This window comes from Podarcis pityusensis (genome assembly GCF_964106645.2).
Source record: "Podarcis pityusensis genome assembly, chromosome: 2".
In the NCBI taxonomy this organism is placed as follows: Eukaryota; Metazoa; Chordata; class Lepidosauria; order Squamata; family Lacertidae; genus Podarcis; species Podarcis pityusensis.
Window position 1 is genome coordinate 24,263,684 of NC_138029.1, and position 15,556 is coordinate 24,279,239.

The following is a 15,556-nucleotide window of genomic DNA, read 5'->3' on the forward strand; positions in this document are numbered from 1 at the left end:
TGGCAGTGTATGAGCGGCCAGGGCAGATGTTTTAGTAGAGTAGTTACATGCTATCTTTTGAGACCATTTCTTATCTCTGATCTTTTTTAGGATATATGGTAGAATTAGCCATTCTTGGAGTAATTTTCTTGACATGAGTCAAAACTATTCAGTGCTCCCCCCCCTTTTTTTCATATAGGAGACTTCTGTAAGGAAGTTTTTTAATTATTATTTTTAGAATATGGACCCATTTACATTAGCCCTTTGATGTGCAGTTCTTTGCTATACATCAGAGAACTGTTGCTTCTTCCCTGGAGCAAGTCTTCCTTCTGTAGTTCCCTCCCTGTCTTTTAAAAGTATGCTTATATTTTTACTCAGCTAATTAGAGAATATTAACTCATATAGAACGATTGCCTTACCATTGTGCTTTTTAAAATATTGTTAAATTTTATTTCATTGTTTAACCGGCTGAAGCCTGTTCTTTGAAAAATGCATTGTGGAAAACATACTCAGAATGTGCTTACTGGAATTGAAGGAAGCCATTCACATATAAACTCCATAAGGAAAGAGGCCAGAGGTATTTTGGGGTGGGGTGGGGGATTAGATCATTTCTGAAAATGTGACCGAGTTATTAATTCTTTATTATTTTACTGAGTGCTACATATGCTTGTGAAAAATCATCCCATTTAGAAACTTGATAACTAAACTACAGATCCTGCCTTTTGTATTAGTCTTCAGTCCATTTTTGTGGAGCAATTGAGTCATCACATCCATGAGAACTTACTGAGGTTCTAGAAAATCAACCTGTTCATCATTAAAAAGTTATGACTTCATGTTTACTTATCCTTAAAATAAGGGTTAAAATGTGAGACATGTAATACTAAGTTAAAGTCCCTTACAGGTGTACTAGCAATGCTAGTGGAATGGCTTGCATAAAGAAGATGTAGGAAGCCAGCTTGGTTCTTCTGGCTAGCTGCACAATATATTATTGCAGGCCTAATACACAACCAGTTGCACAAGCTTCCATTATTCGTGCCCTCTCACTGGCACAGCAGCCCATGCACTGGCGGTCAGATAGTGTTGAATGCAGACCAAGTAATAGGGACAACTCAGGAACATGGATTTTGGCAACTAGTGGGCAGTATGGGGTTGCCATATTTCAAAAAGTAAAATTCCTGACACCTGCAGAATTATTGAACTTTTTAAGAAACCCACCAGTTGTTTAGCTTTTGGGGGGAGCAGACCCAAATTTGGGGAAACCTACCCCCAAAATAGTGTTTTTGAACTGTTTCCACTGTTTTTCCCCATCACGTTGCCATACATCCGGGTTTTCCCTGACATTTTGCCGAGTCGGCAAAATTCCTCCCAGACACCATTTTTACAGCTAGTACCATCCATGTATAAAATACTTGGTACAATTTACAATGTATAGAATACCACTGAAGCCCAAAAGAGAGGCCTCCACCTCAAAGAGCTTACGGTCTAGATGTGGGCAATGAAGAAGACAATAAAGGAATAATGGATAGAGAGGGACAAGGATAACAAGGAAAGGAGGGGGGGACACAGACAGACAGACATTTAGGTTTTAGGTCAGTTGCTGAATCAGTCTGCTTGGGTGTTCTGGTTGCCACTGATGTGCTCCACTGATGTCGTGTCAGGGACTGGGCAGAGGAGAAATAATAATAATAATAATAATAATAATAATAATAATAATTTTTATTTATACCCCGCCCTCCCCAGCCAAGGCCAGGCTCAGGGCGGCTAACAAGCAATAATAAAAACAAATTAAATTAATACAACTTAAAAACAAGATTAAAATACAACATTAAAATATTGAAACATTAAAATATTAAAATGCAGCCTCATCACAGGAGGAGAAAGGAAAAAGGAAAAAGAAAGAGGGGGAGGGAATCAAATTGGCTCCAAGCCAAAGGCCAGGCGGAACAACTCTGTCTTAGGCCCTGTGGAAAGAAATCAGATCCTGCAGGGCCCTGGTCTCATGAGACAGAGCGTTCCACCAGGCCGAAGCCAGAGTTGAAAAGGCCCTGGCTCTAGTTGAAGCTAATCTAACTTCCTTAGGGCCCAGGACCACTAGGGTGTTGCTATTTATGGACCTTGAGGCTCTTCGTGGGGCATACCGGGTGAGGCGGTACCGTAGGTACGAGGGTCCTAGGCCGTGAAGGGCTTTAAAGGTCAAAACCAGCACCTTAAATCTGACCCTGTACTCCACCGGGAGCCAGTGCAGCTGGAAAAGCACTGGGTGAATATGCTCCCATGGCAGAGACCCCGTGAGGAGCCTCGCTGCTGCATTCTGCACCCGCTGGAGTTTCTGAGACAGCTTCAAGGGCAGCCCCGCATAGAGCGAATTACACTAGTCAAGCCTGGAGGTGACTGTCGCATGGATCACTGTGGCCAGGTCGGAGACCGCCTCCCCCTTCTGAACCTTCCAGGGAGGAGGAAGAGAAACACAGTATAGATTTACAACAGGGGTTTGAGGAAGGTAGCAGCTCAGAGGCAGATGAAGGGAAAGGTTGGGAAATCATAGGAGAGTCAGAGCAACACCTGGCTGACATGTCATTAGAAAGCATTCCAGGGGACACACACACACAGAGAGAGAGAGAGAGAGAGAGAGAGAGAGAGAGAGAGAGAGAACCTGGTGAGCCTTGAAAGTAGAAGAGCAAAGAGCTCAAAGACAGAGGGCACGTAGCACCACCCTTAGAAGTGACGAATGAGGAAGTGGGAAAGACAGGGGGTGGAGATTCACTAGGGCAAGGCCATTATCCAAGAGGCTGTGTTCTATAGCCTCTGTCTATAATTACTGAATAATAATTAAAATAGGATGGTAAGAATCCTTCCCTTGTCTTTATACTTTCCTGGGCCACCATCCAGGAGCCGCTGACAGCCTCCTAACATGTGGACACTAGATACAAACATCTCTATCAAATCAAGTATGAGAGAGGGCTTCATCGGTAGAGACCTTGATCTAGTGCTGCCCCCTGATTCATGGGTATTTTGTCGTCATGTTGACTGCCCTTATGTGGATGTTGGTGAATGCAGACAAGAGTGGTTTATGGACCAGGTTGAGAGCTGTTATTCACAAGTGCCTCTGGAGAAGATTTGTTCTGAAACGTGCTGGGCCAAACAAACCTTTTCCTGTACACCATAAGGCCTCCATTTTTTCTTTCAGTGCCTTCTCGGTTGTTTTCCCCCTTGTCATTGTGTATGGACCAGAAATCATTGACTAAAGTGCATTCTGGTGAGTTAAACAAGCCTACCTTATGGTTTGAAGTGGGCTTGTTTGCTCACTTGAGAGCCTTTTAAACCAAAATCTCTGGTTCATATCTGCCAGGGTTCATCAAAAAATGAAATGAAATGTTTCAGAAGTTCTTCTGCCAGCCATGGGGAAGGAGGAGAGGTGTGCAAGCATTTCAGCATTATGTGTCGGTCAGCCCAATATTTTCCTTCCCTTGATTTCTCTGCCTGAGGTTGAATAGTACCAGGACAGGAAGGGAGAACAGTGGTACCTTTTCATTACTGTGTGAGATGCCTGCTGATATTCTTGTGACATCTTCTAGATTGATGTCAGTGCATTACCTCTGGTTGGACTTGTACCTGAGGCTACCTTTCTAGATGCTTTGCCAAACTGCTTTCCAAAGTTTCAGTGGATTGCAAAGGTGATTCATTTATCAGTGAGTCGCAACTAGAAATATTTGTTAAAGATTTGTTTTAGCAATGGCTTTTATGTTAAATGAGAATTGGGAAACTCAGTTGCTCATGTTTCCTGTTGCTTCAGACATTGTGCTTGTTTTAAATAACTTATGGCTTCCGTCAATCAATACTTATTGGCTATTGATAACACTTAGGTAAGGAACAGTGTTTGCCTCTCCTTCAAAATGCATGAGATAATAGCATGCCATGTGCCCCACAGTAACTGGGCAATACAGGGTGAGCTAAGGACATAATCATAAACACAGAGATTTGATGCCTATGTGGACTTCAGAGCTATAATACTTTAGAGAGACAGCTGCTCTTGCAAACTATGAGCCATTATGTTTTTGCCAAAACCAAACCCATTTGTCATTTCCGTTCTCCTCGTGGCTGCTCATCAAGGTATTTAGGAATGAAAACTTTCACTTAGGCAGCAGCCAGCTGCAGAGCTCATTCATTCAGGGAAACCACAACCCAGTGTTTATGATGTCAGAACTGATCACTGTATAAGCAATTGTTTGTAGTGTCACAAACACTGGCCCACAGCTCTGCTGAGTGAGTCAGACAAGAGGAAAGGAATGCTTCAAAAGTTCTCTTTACAAGACAAATATCTGTTAATCATCACTTTTGATCCGCTTAAGGAAGTTTAACATGGTTTTACCAGCAAGTAGTGTGTTTTCTGAAGAGTAGAGCTGGTGTTAAATTGTAGTGTATCTGTTAAGATATTACTGAAAAGAAAGCAGATAATACAGCCTTCATTAGCACAGTATGAAGGCCTTAAAAGATAGCACTGTACATCCTTTTGATCTAATTCCAGCTAACTGTTATCATTCAGGCTTTGGCTGAACATGGTGCAGCTTACAATATGGATATAATTAGTACAGAATGCTGACATATAAACGAACTGCATACCTGTAGCAGCTTTTCATCACTGGTAGAACGACAAGTGCATCAATTACACATCTCCCCACAACACTGGCACCCCTGCTTAAACACTTGCCCCTGTATTTAACTCATGAAACTTGATTTTAAAATGTTCAGACCTTATTGATGCCAATAGAATGTTCTTCCAAGGAAGCATGGGTATTACCAGAGCCTAATTGGATAAAAATAGGGACGCAGGTGGCGCTGTGGGTTAAACCACAGAGCCTAGGACTTGCCGATCAGAAGGTCAGCGGTTCGAATCCCTGCAACGGGGTGAGCTCCCGTTGCTCGGTCCCTGCTCCTGCCAACCTAGCAGTTCGAAAGCACGTCAAAGTGCAAGTAGATAAATAGGTACCGCTCCTGCGGGAAGGTAAACGGCGTTTCTGTGCGCTGCTCTGGTTCGCCAGAAGCGGCTTAGTCATGCTGGCCACATGACCCGGAAGCTGTATGCCGGCTCCCTCGGCCAATAAAGCAAGATGAGCACCGCAACCCCAGAGTCGGCCACGACTAGACCTAATGGTCAGGGGTCCCTTTACCTTTACCTTTAATTGGATAAAAGGGAAATCTTTCAGAAACAAGGTTTAAAATATAAGGGGAATTTGACTATTTAAAAACAAAAAGTAGGATCGGATAGGATCTAGTTTCACCATGACTTACACAATTTCATTTTCTCAATTAACAAGTTCAGCCAGATGTAAAATAGCAGTTTCATAAGGCACCATGAAACTGGTCGTAGAGACTATTGGGCTCTGTGGGTCCCTCTAATAAGAAATGAGTTGGAACACAATGAACACTCCTTGGCTTTCCAGCGGACTTATCTTTCCTTCTCATTCTTGGTTCTGAAATAGCATATAAAGGTAAAGGTAAAGGTACCCCTGCCCGTACGGGCCAGTCATGTCCGACTCTAGGGTTGCGTGCTCATCTCGCTCTAGAGGCCATGAGCCGGTGCCGTCCGAAGACACTTCCAGGTCACGTGGCCAGCGTGACAAAGCTGCAGCTGGCGAGCCAGCACCAGTGCAGCACACGGAAACGCCGTTTACCTTCCCGCTATAAAGCAGTACCTATTTATCTAATTGCACTTAAAAGTGCTTTCGAACTGCTAGGTGGGCAGGAGCTGGGACCGAACGACGGGAGCTCACCCCGCCGCGGGGATTCGAACCACCGACCATACGATCGGCAAGTCCTAGGCACTGAGGTTTTACCCACAGCACCACCCGCGTCCCGGGAAATAGCATATACCGTATGTCAAAACTGTAGTTACCATTTAATGCATAAGTAGCTTTTGGGTTGCATACCAAAAAGCTTTTGGTGTATAGGCCAAAGTTCTAAAACAGTGCAGAAAATGCACAGAATGCAGAATTGCATCTCTGCTTTCATTAAAAAAAACCCAAGTTTCTAGCCCATGTGGTTGCAAAGATATGCTGAAGAAATTCAGGCAATTCTTGTGGTAAAACGACAACGCTAAAGGGGGAACAAAGTTTTCCAGTAGTCTAGGGTGGGGCTTACCCTGCATAGCTGCTGTCCCTCCCCATCACTAGTCAAACTAGAATAATTCGTGGGGAGATAATGCAAATTTGTTTGCTAGCAGAGTTTGCAGAATTGAATAACTTTGGCAAATAATTTCGTTCAGAATGTACACAATGTTAGTCAGAGTAAGTTGCATACAAACAAAATACTAAAACAGGAGTTTTGTCTTCCTTGGCAGGAGGTACACATTCAGCTGAGTATCACTTCTTTTTGTAAGTTCTACAAAGTTCTAAAACTGCTCTGGGGATTGAGGATTGTTACAGATACTAGCCAATTAGTGCTATACACAGTAGGCTTCTACTGCACAGTCACAGGACTGGTTTTCTGTTAGCTGGACGCTGCAGAGAATTGCTTGTCTGATCAGAATGCCATGTGTGTAATTCCAGAGTGGCCTCATCACACAAATAATTTTTTCATTTGATGACACCATAGCTTTCCCCTATATAAGAAGGCCCTCAAAATGTATTCCTGTTTACACAGTTCTGCCTTTGAGCGCCCAGGCTTGAGCCTGGGGTATTTATTTACATGCAACAATATATATCATGCCCTCATGGGGCCTGCAAGACAGCTTGTAACACCAATTGCAACAATATACGATCCATGTTACAATACAGACTAAGAAAAAAAACCAAGCAAAACAACCAACAACCAGAAGCCAGATATAAAAATCATAGAGATGAGGAGAGAAACCAAACAAAAATAGTTTTAGCAGCACTCAAGAGCTCCCTACCCTTTGTCTTTCTAGGCAGCGTACAGAACAGATGCTAGTTTCCACAAATTTGGTGGCAGTGTTGTGTTGAATGATCATTACTGCCTTTGCATTGTAATGGCATCTGTACTGCCATTCTCTCTGGTCAAACTGGTTTGGGGTGGAGTTTATGTGTGTTTTTCCCCAATGTTTTCTCAGTGAATGCTTACTGTCATGGGTAGCAAACTTGACATGAGCATGGATGCTGTGGGTGTTTAGAAGGGTTTGGTGCTGCACCATTCTTGAAGCTAAACTGCTTGTGGATGGGGTTGGGGATCATTGGGAACACTTAAGAGGGTGATATAAGTGCAGTGGTACCTCGGTTTTCAGAAGCCGAACGTTCTGGTTTTCAAACGCTGAAAACCCAGAAGTAAATGCTTCCGTTTTCGAAGGCACCTTGGAAGTCAAATGGCTTCCACTGCCATTTCTTCCAATTTTCTCCATTGACTTCGCAGACCGCCCTTTGCGCCTCAGTTGTCGAACGTTTTGGAAGTCAAATGGTCTTCCGGGGTATCACTGTATAACAAAAATGACTCCATCCATTTCACCCCCTACACTGCTTGCAGTCTAATTTGGTCAGTTTTGCATATATTTTTTGAATACTAGAAGGACTGGGGGGAGTATTATTGTGTTTTTATATTTGTTGGAGTGGCTGGGGCAACCCAGCCAGGTGGGCGGGGTATTCTTATTCTGTCAAAGCCACTAGGCTTCAGTCCTCAAAGCAACACTCCTCCTCCACTGTTAGATTTCTATAATTTCTGTATAGAGCTAGTCCCACAGCAACTGCAAGCTGTACATCTTTTTCACTGCTCCACACATACAAAAATAATTGAAAAAATGCATAGAGTCTTTGTATATACACGACCCAGTTTTACTCTGCCCAATGTTGAAGAGACTCTTTGGGCCCTAGCTCTGCCCTTGATCACCTGTGGGTGGTCTGCAGTACCTGCACAGTGTTCTTTTGGCATCAGAGGAGTTCATTGCTGGCACAGGCTAAGTTATTTTCTTTTTTATATTTAGTTCAGAGAGAAGTTAATTCTGACCCACAGCTGCAGAATTGAGCTCTAAAGTTGAGCTCATAGCTTTAGCCACAGAGTCAGTTCTTTTCACTGCTTGCTTTTTCTAATGCTTTTCTCGAAACTCAGTGGGCGTTGTCCAGAGCTTCTTGTCCCCTTTCATAAAAACATTCCACATCAGCACAATGATTGTCTGTGGTGTGCTGTGCCTAGTGCCTGCCTGCTCCGTAATGGAACAGAGGAGCCCATGCATCAGAGCTGTTGGAGCACAGCCACTGTGCTGTGTCACCTACAAACATTTACTTAGAACGTATGGCTTTGCCATTCTTCATCCAGAAACATGAGAACACTGAGCAAATTACTTGGGTGTAATTAGTTCTGAGAGATGTCTTTTTGGAACCGGTTATTAAAAGAAATCTTTATTTCAAAATTGTGGCCCAAGTAGGCTGGGGGAAAGGGGAGGTAGAGAAAATTTACGTGGTGTTTTTTGCGTGTGTGTGGTGAATTTCAGGAACTGAATTCAGGAATTGCATGTGATATCAAAAGCAGCAACGAACCCCCTCTTTCCAGATTGCTTTTTGGCTTATGAATATGATATGAAAGATAAGGGGGGGGGGTCAAAGGGAAGCCAAGTGGTTCCATAGCATATTGGATTTTTACTTCAACGGCCGCCAGCTTTCAGTAAAAAAAGGTGTAAGAATATGACAAAAGGAACTTGCAGGCATCAGCTGGCATACAAAATCATAGAGTATGCATCACATTGTACCCTCACAGCCTCCAGTGGAGCTTATGGGTTTTTTCCTTCCCTTTTTTCTTCTCACAGAGATGAAGTCATCCTGATAAACTCTGTTTCTCCCCCTGTCTTTTTTTAATCCACAGAGTCCTTTATGTTTCTCTAATAATTGGCAGCAGAGGTACTATTCTCCTCCCCCCCCCCCCCCCCCGCCTTTCAAGTGATGAATAGTTGGCTGTAGATCAAAGACAAGCCCTAGCGGTTTTTTGGCTGCCACAAAAGGGCGTTGGAATTGGCAGAGATCCCAGCTGCTTAGTGATAGGCATGTAGACGAGGTGCCAGGCAATAGGGGTCAGTGGCAAAATGTCTGTACACGTTCTTCATCTGAGATAATCTGGTTTCCTTTTTGTGTGTGTGTATGTGTGTGTATTTCAGGCCAACAGCAGGTTGAAGCAGATTGAAAAGGAGTACAGTCAGAAGTTTGCCAAATCTTCACAGGTAGGAAACATCAAAATAAAACAAAAAAAACCCCCTACTTTTACAAAACTTGGGTTTTTGTTATTGGGTTGTTGTTTTTCCCTTTTCTTTCAGTTTTAAAAATGAAAATAGAAATAAGGCAGACTTGCTTCTGTTCTTGCAGTGTTAGTATGTAAACCCAGCTCCAGTTGTTCCCATGTTGTTTTGTACTTTGTTGATGAATATTTTTGCCCTTTTTGGGGGGAGAGTAAGTGAATCAATGCTCTACTCTATATCACTCAGGGAAGTCTCATACAGCTTCCTTGCTGGGTGATACAGGAAATGGTTGAACAAGGAACTATTGCGACCTGGTTTGCTTTATGCATGAACTGATTGGAAATTCAGAGGTGGTTGCTTGAAATATAATCTTACATATGATGCAAAGTGGCCTAGATGCTACTGAATCATAAAACATATTATCCTATCCAGTGCTTTTTTTTTTTTTTTTAGAAAAATGTTTAGGGTTACTCTCATTTTCCACTCATATTGAAGTACTCCCCCTTAGTGAGGCCAAACTTAGACTCACAAAATCATAGAGTATGCATCACATTGTACCCTCACAGCCTCCAGTGGAGCTTATGGGTCCACACCCCCCCGAAAAAAGCACTGATCCTACCTACCCACTTCTCTAATAGGAGCTATAGCAAGAAAAGAGACCCTTGGGAGGAATTCTGCCTAAAGACTGCTAATACTCCTAACTCCAAAACTTGGCGTGAAAATGGCGCAGCAGTAAGAACCTAACATGGCTGAACTGGCAGCCTGTAGGACTGACTTAATGATCCACAAGCAGGAACTTCTCTAGCTTTCTGCTGAAACAGCTGGCTGGAGTCCTTCCTGGGCAGCAGATTTTCATCAACCCTTTTCTTTTTGGAGCAAATCCACTGACTGGGAAGAATATCAGTCTGTCATTGTAAGCAGCGGGTCTTGTTCTGGGGAACTGGGCAGTGTTCTTGGTGATATCTGTTCAGAAATATTTCAGCAAAGCCAGTTCCTCCAAGACGTGGAAATGGAGCACCTATTGAGAGCCAAAACGCAAGGTCCAAATAATTTTATAAATAAATTAATCAGTGACTGCACCAAGGATGGGATTCAAACTGTACAAGCAGTTTCTATACATATCCTGGAGAACGAGTGGACATATTCTTAGCCTGTGTGTTTCTATTTTCTTTTAATCTGAGGAGGCTGTTGTAAGGGTTTGTACACGTATCACAGCCTTTTAGGTCACATTATTGGCACAGAGACCAAATTAAAATATTGGACTTCATCTTTAATTCTGAATGTCTTCACTTCTTGTGGGATTTGCATCAGCTTCACACTGTCATTTGAACAAAGTTTTCGTAATGTAATGTTAATAATAGGTCACTTGTAACTTTCATGTGGTCGGGCTGCTGACAACATCAGCCTAATCTAACACTCTCTGGCCTCTTGGAACATTTGCTTTTTAACACCCACACACGAAAAATAGATTCCAAGAAATTCTCTCTGAAGTTTGGGCAAAATAAACAATTACATTTTTCTCCCCTGAGATTTACTGCCCAAAGCATTTCCTTGTCTATCCGCTGCTTTCAAAAATTTCTTAATACATTATTAAAACATCACAGCTTTTTAACCCAGAAGAACCTTAGAGTCCCATCCAGGTATTCTCACCCTGTGTTCTCTCTGCAATTTTATCTTAATTAAGCGAATAATTTAAAATTACTTGAGCTGGATTCTTTAACGTATGTTTCCATGGACTCTTTTGGTGGGATTGGGTGTGCTTTTTTAGAGCATCCCAACTTCACAAGCCGAATGACTAGTCTAATGTTGTATACATCTGCACTGTTGAATTAGTGATTTAGTCCCAGAACATTGGGTAAGTAGGTAGATGCACATACACAATTTTTTTCTGCTCAACATGCCATTTATTTAGGACAGAAAGGCAGCCATCAGATGATTGTACCTTGTACAAGATTGTATAAGATTGTACAAAATTGTACAAGATTGTACCTTTATTCAGCTACAGATGAGCTCCTTTCAAGAAAGCATTTCCCAGTTGTGTTCCCTTATTTAATATATTTTCATATCAGTTATTTACTAGGGACAACTGTTTCCTTTGAATTATCCTTGTTGTTGAAAAGCTGACAAACTGTGCTAAACAGTCTATATATCATTTATTATTATTATTATTATTATTATTATTATTAGTTACTCAGATGCATCTGGGCAATTTGATATTTTAAAAAATCCATTATGAACAGATGCAACTGGAGAATAAGTATGACAATATAAACAGCAGATTGTATCATTTGATGTAACAAGCCAGAAATGGAGGTTGAGGGAAGTCAACGGGGTGGGGGGGATTGGAAAATGAATGTTTAGTAATGATGATGGATATTTGTGGCAAGAAAGAAAATCAATAAAAATTATTTATTAAAAAAGAGAGAGAATAAGTATGACAAAAACAGCTGCAATAAAACAAAACAACAAACTAACAACAATAAAATCCCCTGATCAAGCACGTACACAGTCTACCTCATCACAATATTGCCTTGTTTTTGTTCCCAACTTGGGTCCAGAGTTCTCTAGTGCAAACAAGGATTTTTATATATCGGTGACTGACTGTCATTACTGCCTGAACCCTGGGATGTTTTCTCAGAACTTGGCCCAGTGGAGTCTAGTAAGGCTTTCTCTTAAGTGAGTGTGCTGAAAGCAGTGGCCTTAGATAGAAGACAAGTATTATGACAAGCATGCATGCAGACTTTTGTGAGACTCTCATTCAAAACTTGCCAAATCATAGTAGGAACTAACTGCTATGTTAGATTAATTTCATAAACTAAATGTGATATGTCATGGACCAGAGTCTAGAGGTCCCCCCCCCCAACAAAAAACCCACCCCTGACACAATTCTCTGCACATGTGTAGGGAATTTCCAGAGTCCAATTCAGACCACAGCTTTTGCAGCCCCTAAAAAACTGCTTACCTTCCCTGAGCATACTCTGCAATTGACTGCAGCTTCTTCAAGCTGGCAAAAGCAACTTCAAGAAAGTTGGCAAATGCCAACTAAACCAAAGTATCCAATGTTTATCGTTTATATTGCAATTGTCATTCTCTGGGGGTTAGCTCAGAATGTCATGAATCATTGCTACATATCCTAATGTGCAAGAATATTTCAGACGATTGATTTTACAAAATCATTGCAGCGAAGTGGAAAATTGGAAACCCTTATTTCCCATGTTTTCTCATAACAAATGTGCTTTGTTCTGGTGAGTAAATTATTGGGGAATTTTATAGTGGAAAATTTTTTCATATATTTTTACGTTCGGCAATTTTATGCCATTCTGGGTCTTGCTGTATTTCTTTTCTCTGTGTAGAATGTTATGCTTGCTAGTGTTGTAATATGTTAATTTCAACTATTTAGTTTTCACAGTTGAGTTTGCTAACTCAGATTTTTGTGTCAAGTGTAAATACATGCAAAACATAAACTTCTTACTATTGTAGGAGTTTTAGCATGCTGTTTTCTTTTTAGATCATAGCTGAACTTAAGACAACCATTTCCTCTCTGACAGAGGAAAGCAGCCAGCAGCAGCTTGCTGCAGAAAGGCGTCTGCAGGATGTTTTACAAAAGTTTGAAGATGAGAAGAAGCAGCTGATTAGAGATAATGACAGAGCAATCAAGGTAATCTTGGGCTTTGAGTCAATGATGCTACCAGCTGTTTGAGCATAATTAAAAGTTTTGAAAGCATTGACTGTGGCTGCATGAATGCATGTAGGATTCATGTTCTTATAGCGCTCAACAATTTCATTCACTGGACTTGAACTGTGATTGACCGGTTTTTCTATGGGAAATAATTAGAGAGAAATTTACGGTAGTAATTTTTTTTTGAATAACAACAGTCAACCTTTAGGTATGGGATAGCATTTTTTGAAAATATTCTGGAACTTTAGGGTGGGATTCAAAGTAGCTTTATAGAGACTGCTTCGTAAGCATAAACATTTGTGCTTGCCTGATGGAACTGTCTCCCCTCTCATGCTGTTCTTGGAATACTCCTGACTCCCCCAGAGCTGATTGGGGGATGCGGAGAAAGGAGATGGGGAAAGCCCCACTGCAATAAATTCTGCTATTGCAAAGACAGCCCTTAGTGTAAAATATTTCTGTTTTGGGACATATACTGGAAAGCACTCAACCAGACCTGGTAAATTGACCCTTCTGATAAAGTTAGTGCCACGTTGCTTTGTGGTTCCTTTCCAAGTCAACAGCTATAAAAATAGGCACTATCTGGGGCCATTGTCCATCCATTTGAAGCCTCTTAAGAATGATAGAGGTGGACCATCTTAGCCATGGGTAGGCAAACTAAGGCCTGGGGGCCGGATCCAGCCCAATTGCCTTCTAGATCTGGCCCGTGGGCAGTCTGGGAATCAGCGTGTTTTTACATGAGTAGAATGTGTGTTTTTATTTAAAATGCATATCTGGGTTATTTGTGGGGCATAGGAATTCATTCAGTTCCCCCCCCCCCAAAAAAAATAGAGTCCGGCCCCCTACAAGGTCTGAGGGACAGTGGACCAGCCCCCTGCTGAAAAAGTTTGCTGACCCCTGTCTTAGCAACAGACAACACAAGCATGAATAGTGTCATCCTCAGTAACTGCCTCATAACTGCAGTACTCTTCCTTTGGAGCCTCGCCTGCCTTAAGGAACATCTTTTCAGAGCAGTGTAACACCATTTGTTTTGGCTTGGTTTTGGGAGCTCAGTCAGTTTGGAGCTTCGGTTTTGGATTTAAATCTGTTCAGCAGATTTTAATTTGCTACTTTACATGTTTATAAATTTGTTTTAACTTACTAACACATGACCAGTCTCTGGGACTTAGTGGGCTAGAAATACGAACGAATAATGTCAGGATTTTCTAATTCTTTAAAAGAGCACTCATATTCTTGGTGTCACAGTGATATGTATGCATGTAAGTAGATGGACTCGCCTTTGTGACTGTTTGTAGGCTTGGGGCCAGTTGGCCTTTTCGTTTTGCATCGACTTTCTCCATGCTGTCTCTGTCCATTAGATGTTGTTTCAAAAAAGTTTGTGTGCACCCGGATTGGTTTATTTTCCAGCTATTTTGCATTATTTCTTCTCCTATGAGCTATTTCAGTATAATGGGGGTGCTTCAACTGGTATTTCTCCTAATTGGTATGTAGCAAAGATTCAGTCCCAATCCCCCATATAACTCAGGGTGTACAGATACCGGGGGGTGGGCAGTGCCTCTGAACAAGGGGGGAATCATGCAACAAAAAGATGTATTCTAAGCAATGCAAGTTAAAACTACCAGAATGAGCCAGGGTCATCTTAATTGTAAAGATGCCATAAGTGCTTGAGGACCATATTACGTTCTTCAAATTGACATCCCTGCGCATGCTTTCTTGAATAGAAATGTACTGCGGTTACATTTAACTGCAAAACAAGGACTGCATTAAGTTACCGGTACGTTTTGGCCAGGTTTGCACATAATGGTAAATTCAAACAAAGTATGGCTTACCAGCAATGAGGAAACTGTTCAAATGGTGACTACCTGAGAACCAGTTCTCGTATCAAGAACATTTGTGGCTTGTTCTTGTGGTTTGGAGAAAAATAAACCACTTGTGCTGGTTTCCACGTAACCCTATGGCAGTGCTCTGCCTTGTTTCCTTCTGGTGTGGCAAAAGGAAGAGGGTGGGCACAGTATGAGCAGGCATGTATGTGAATGCTTGCACATTCTTGATAAGCCATACTTCGTTTAACTATGGCTTCCTGTTATATGCAGACTCAGCCTTTGTGGCAAGAAATCTTCCACTATGCTACTTTCATTATTTTTTCCTACTTTTTATATGGCATTCCATTTCTAACAGTATTTCAACATGTGTAAGGTGAGGATGAGACTTACCTTGATTTTCTCTGGTTTCTAAGGATCATGCTTAGAGAAGCAGCAACACATTTTCTTGTTCCTGATATTTCAGTCAGTGTGAAATCATTTCTTAGAGTGTTTCCCTCCAGGCAAATATGGTGAATGAAAGGTTAATCTCTGAGGGGCTACCCTTGCAAACCATTCACAATCTGAGTTACAAAGGAGGAGAAGCATCAGCCTTCATTACTAGACAAGATTATGATTTGTATCATTTCGTAATTTTAGGGAACAGAATGATCCTCTGAAAAGCATCCTTCACCCAAAAGAAAACAATTATCCTCCAAAAACCTATTACAATGTGGAGAGATGATGCTACTCTTCATATACAAGGTGCTATAATGTTTATATTCATCTGTTCAGTAAAAGGGAAGCTTTTTTTTTTTTTTAGTGTCCGTGTTTGCATTTATTTTATGAATTAGATTTAGGGATTGCATCTTATTTAGAATGGGCTGCTCACATTTAAAAACGTAAAACAGGACTTGATGGAAAAATCAACAA

At 41.6% G+C, this 15,556-nt stretch overlaps 1 protein-coding gene and 1 long non-coding RNA gene across 7 annotated transcripts in view; one reads left to right on the forward strand and one right to left on the reverse strand.

The window, feature by feature from the left end:
• The window catches only part of CEP112 (centrosomal protein 112), a 213,968-nt gene that overhangs the window by 153,967 nt on the left and 44,445 nt on the right, over positions 1 to 15,556 (forward strand). For 3 of the 5 annotated variants that reach the window (XM_080994463.1, XM_080994466.1, XM_080994464.1), the window contains 2 exons: positions 9,071 to 9,133; positions 12,657 to 12,806. The exons of 1 other annotated variant lie outside the window; for it this stretch is intronic. In XM_080994463.1, coding sequence (XP_080850589.1) covers positions 9,071 to 9,133; positions 12,657 to 12,806 — 213 coding nt within the window. The remainder of the gene's footprint in view (positions 1 to 9,070; positions 9,134 to 12,656; positions 12,807 to 15,556) is intronic. One more of the 5 variants, XR_013982675.1, reaches the window with a different exon arrangement.
• Positions 9,769 to 15,556, reverse strand: part of LOC308471145 — a 75,409-nt gene continuing 69,621 nt past the window's right edge. For both annotated transcript variants that reach the window (XR_013982706.1, XR_013982707.1), the window contains one exon: positions 9,769 to 10,166. This is a non-coding gene — a long non-coding RNA (uncharacterized lncRNA). The remainder of the gene's footprint in view (positions 10,167 to 15,556) is intronic.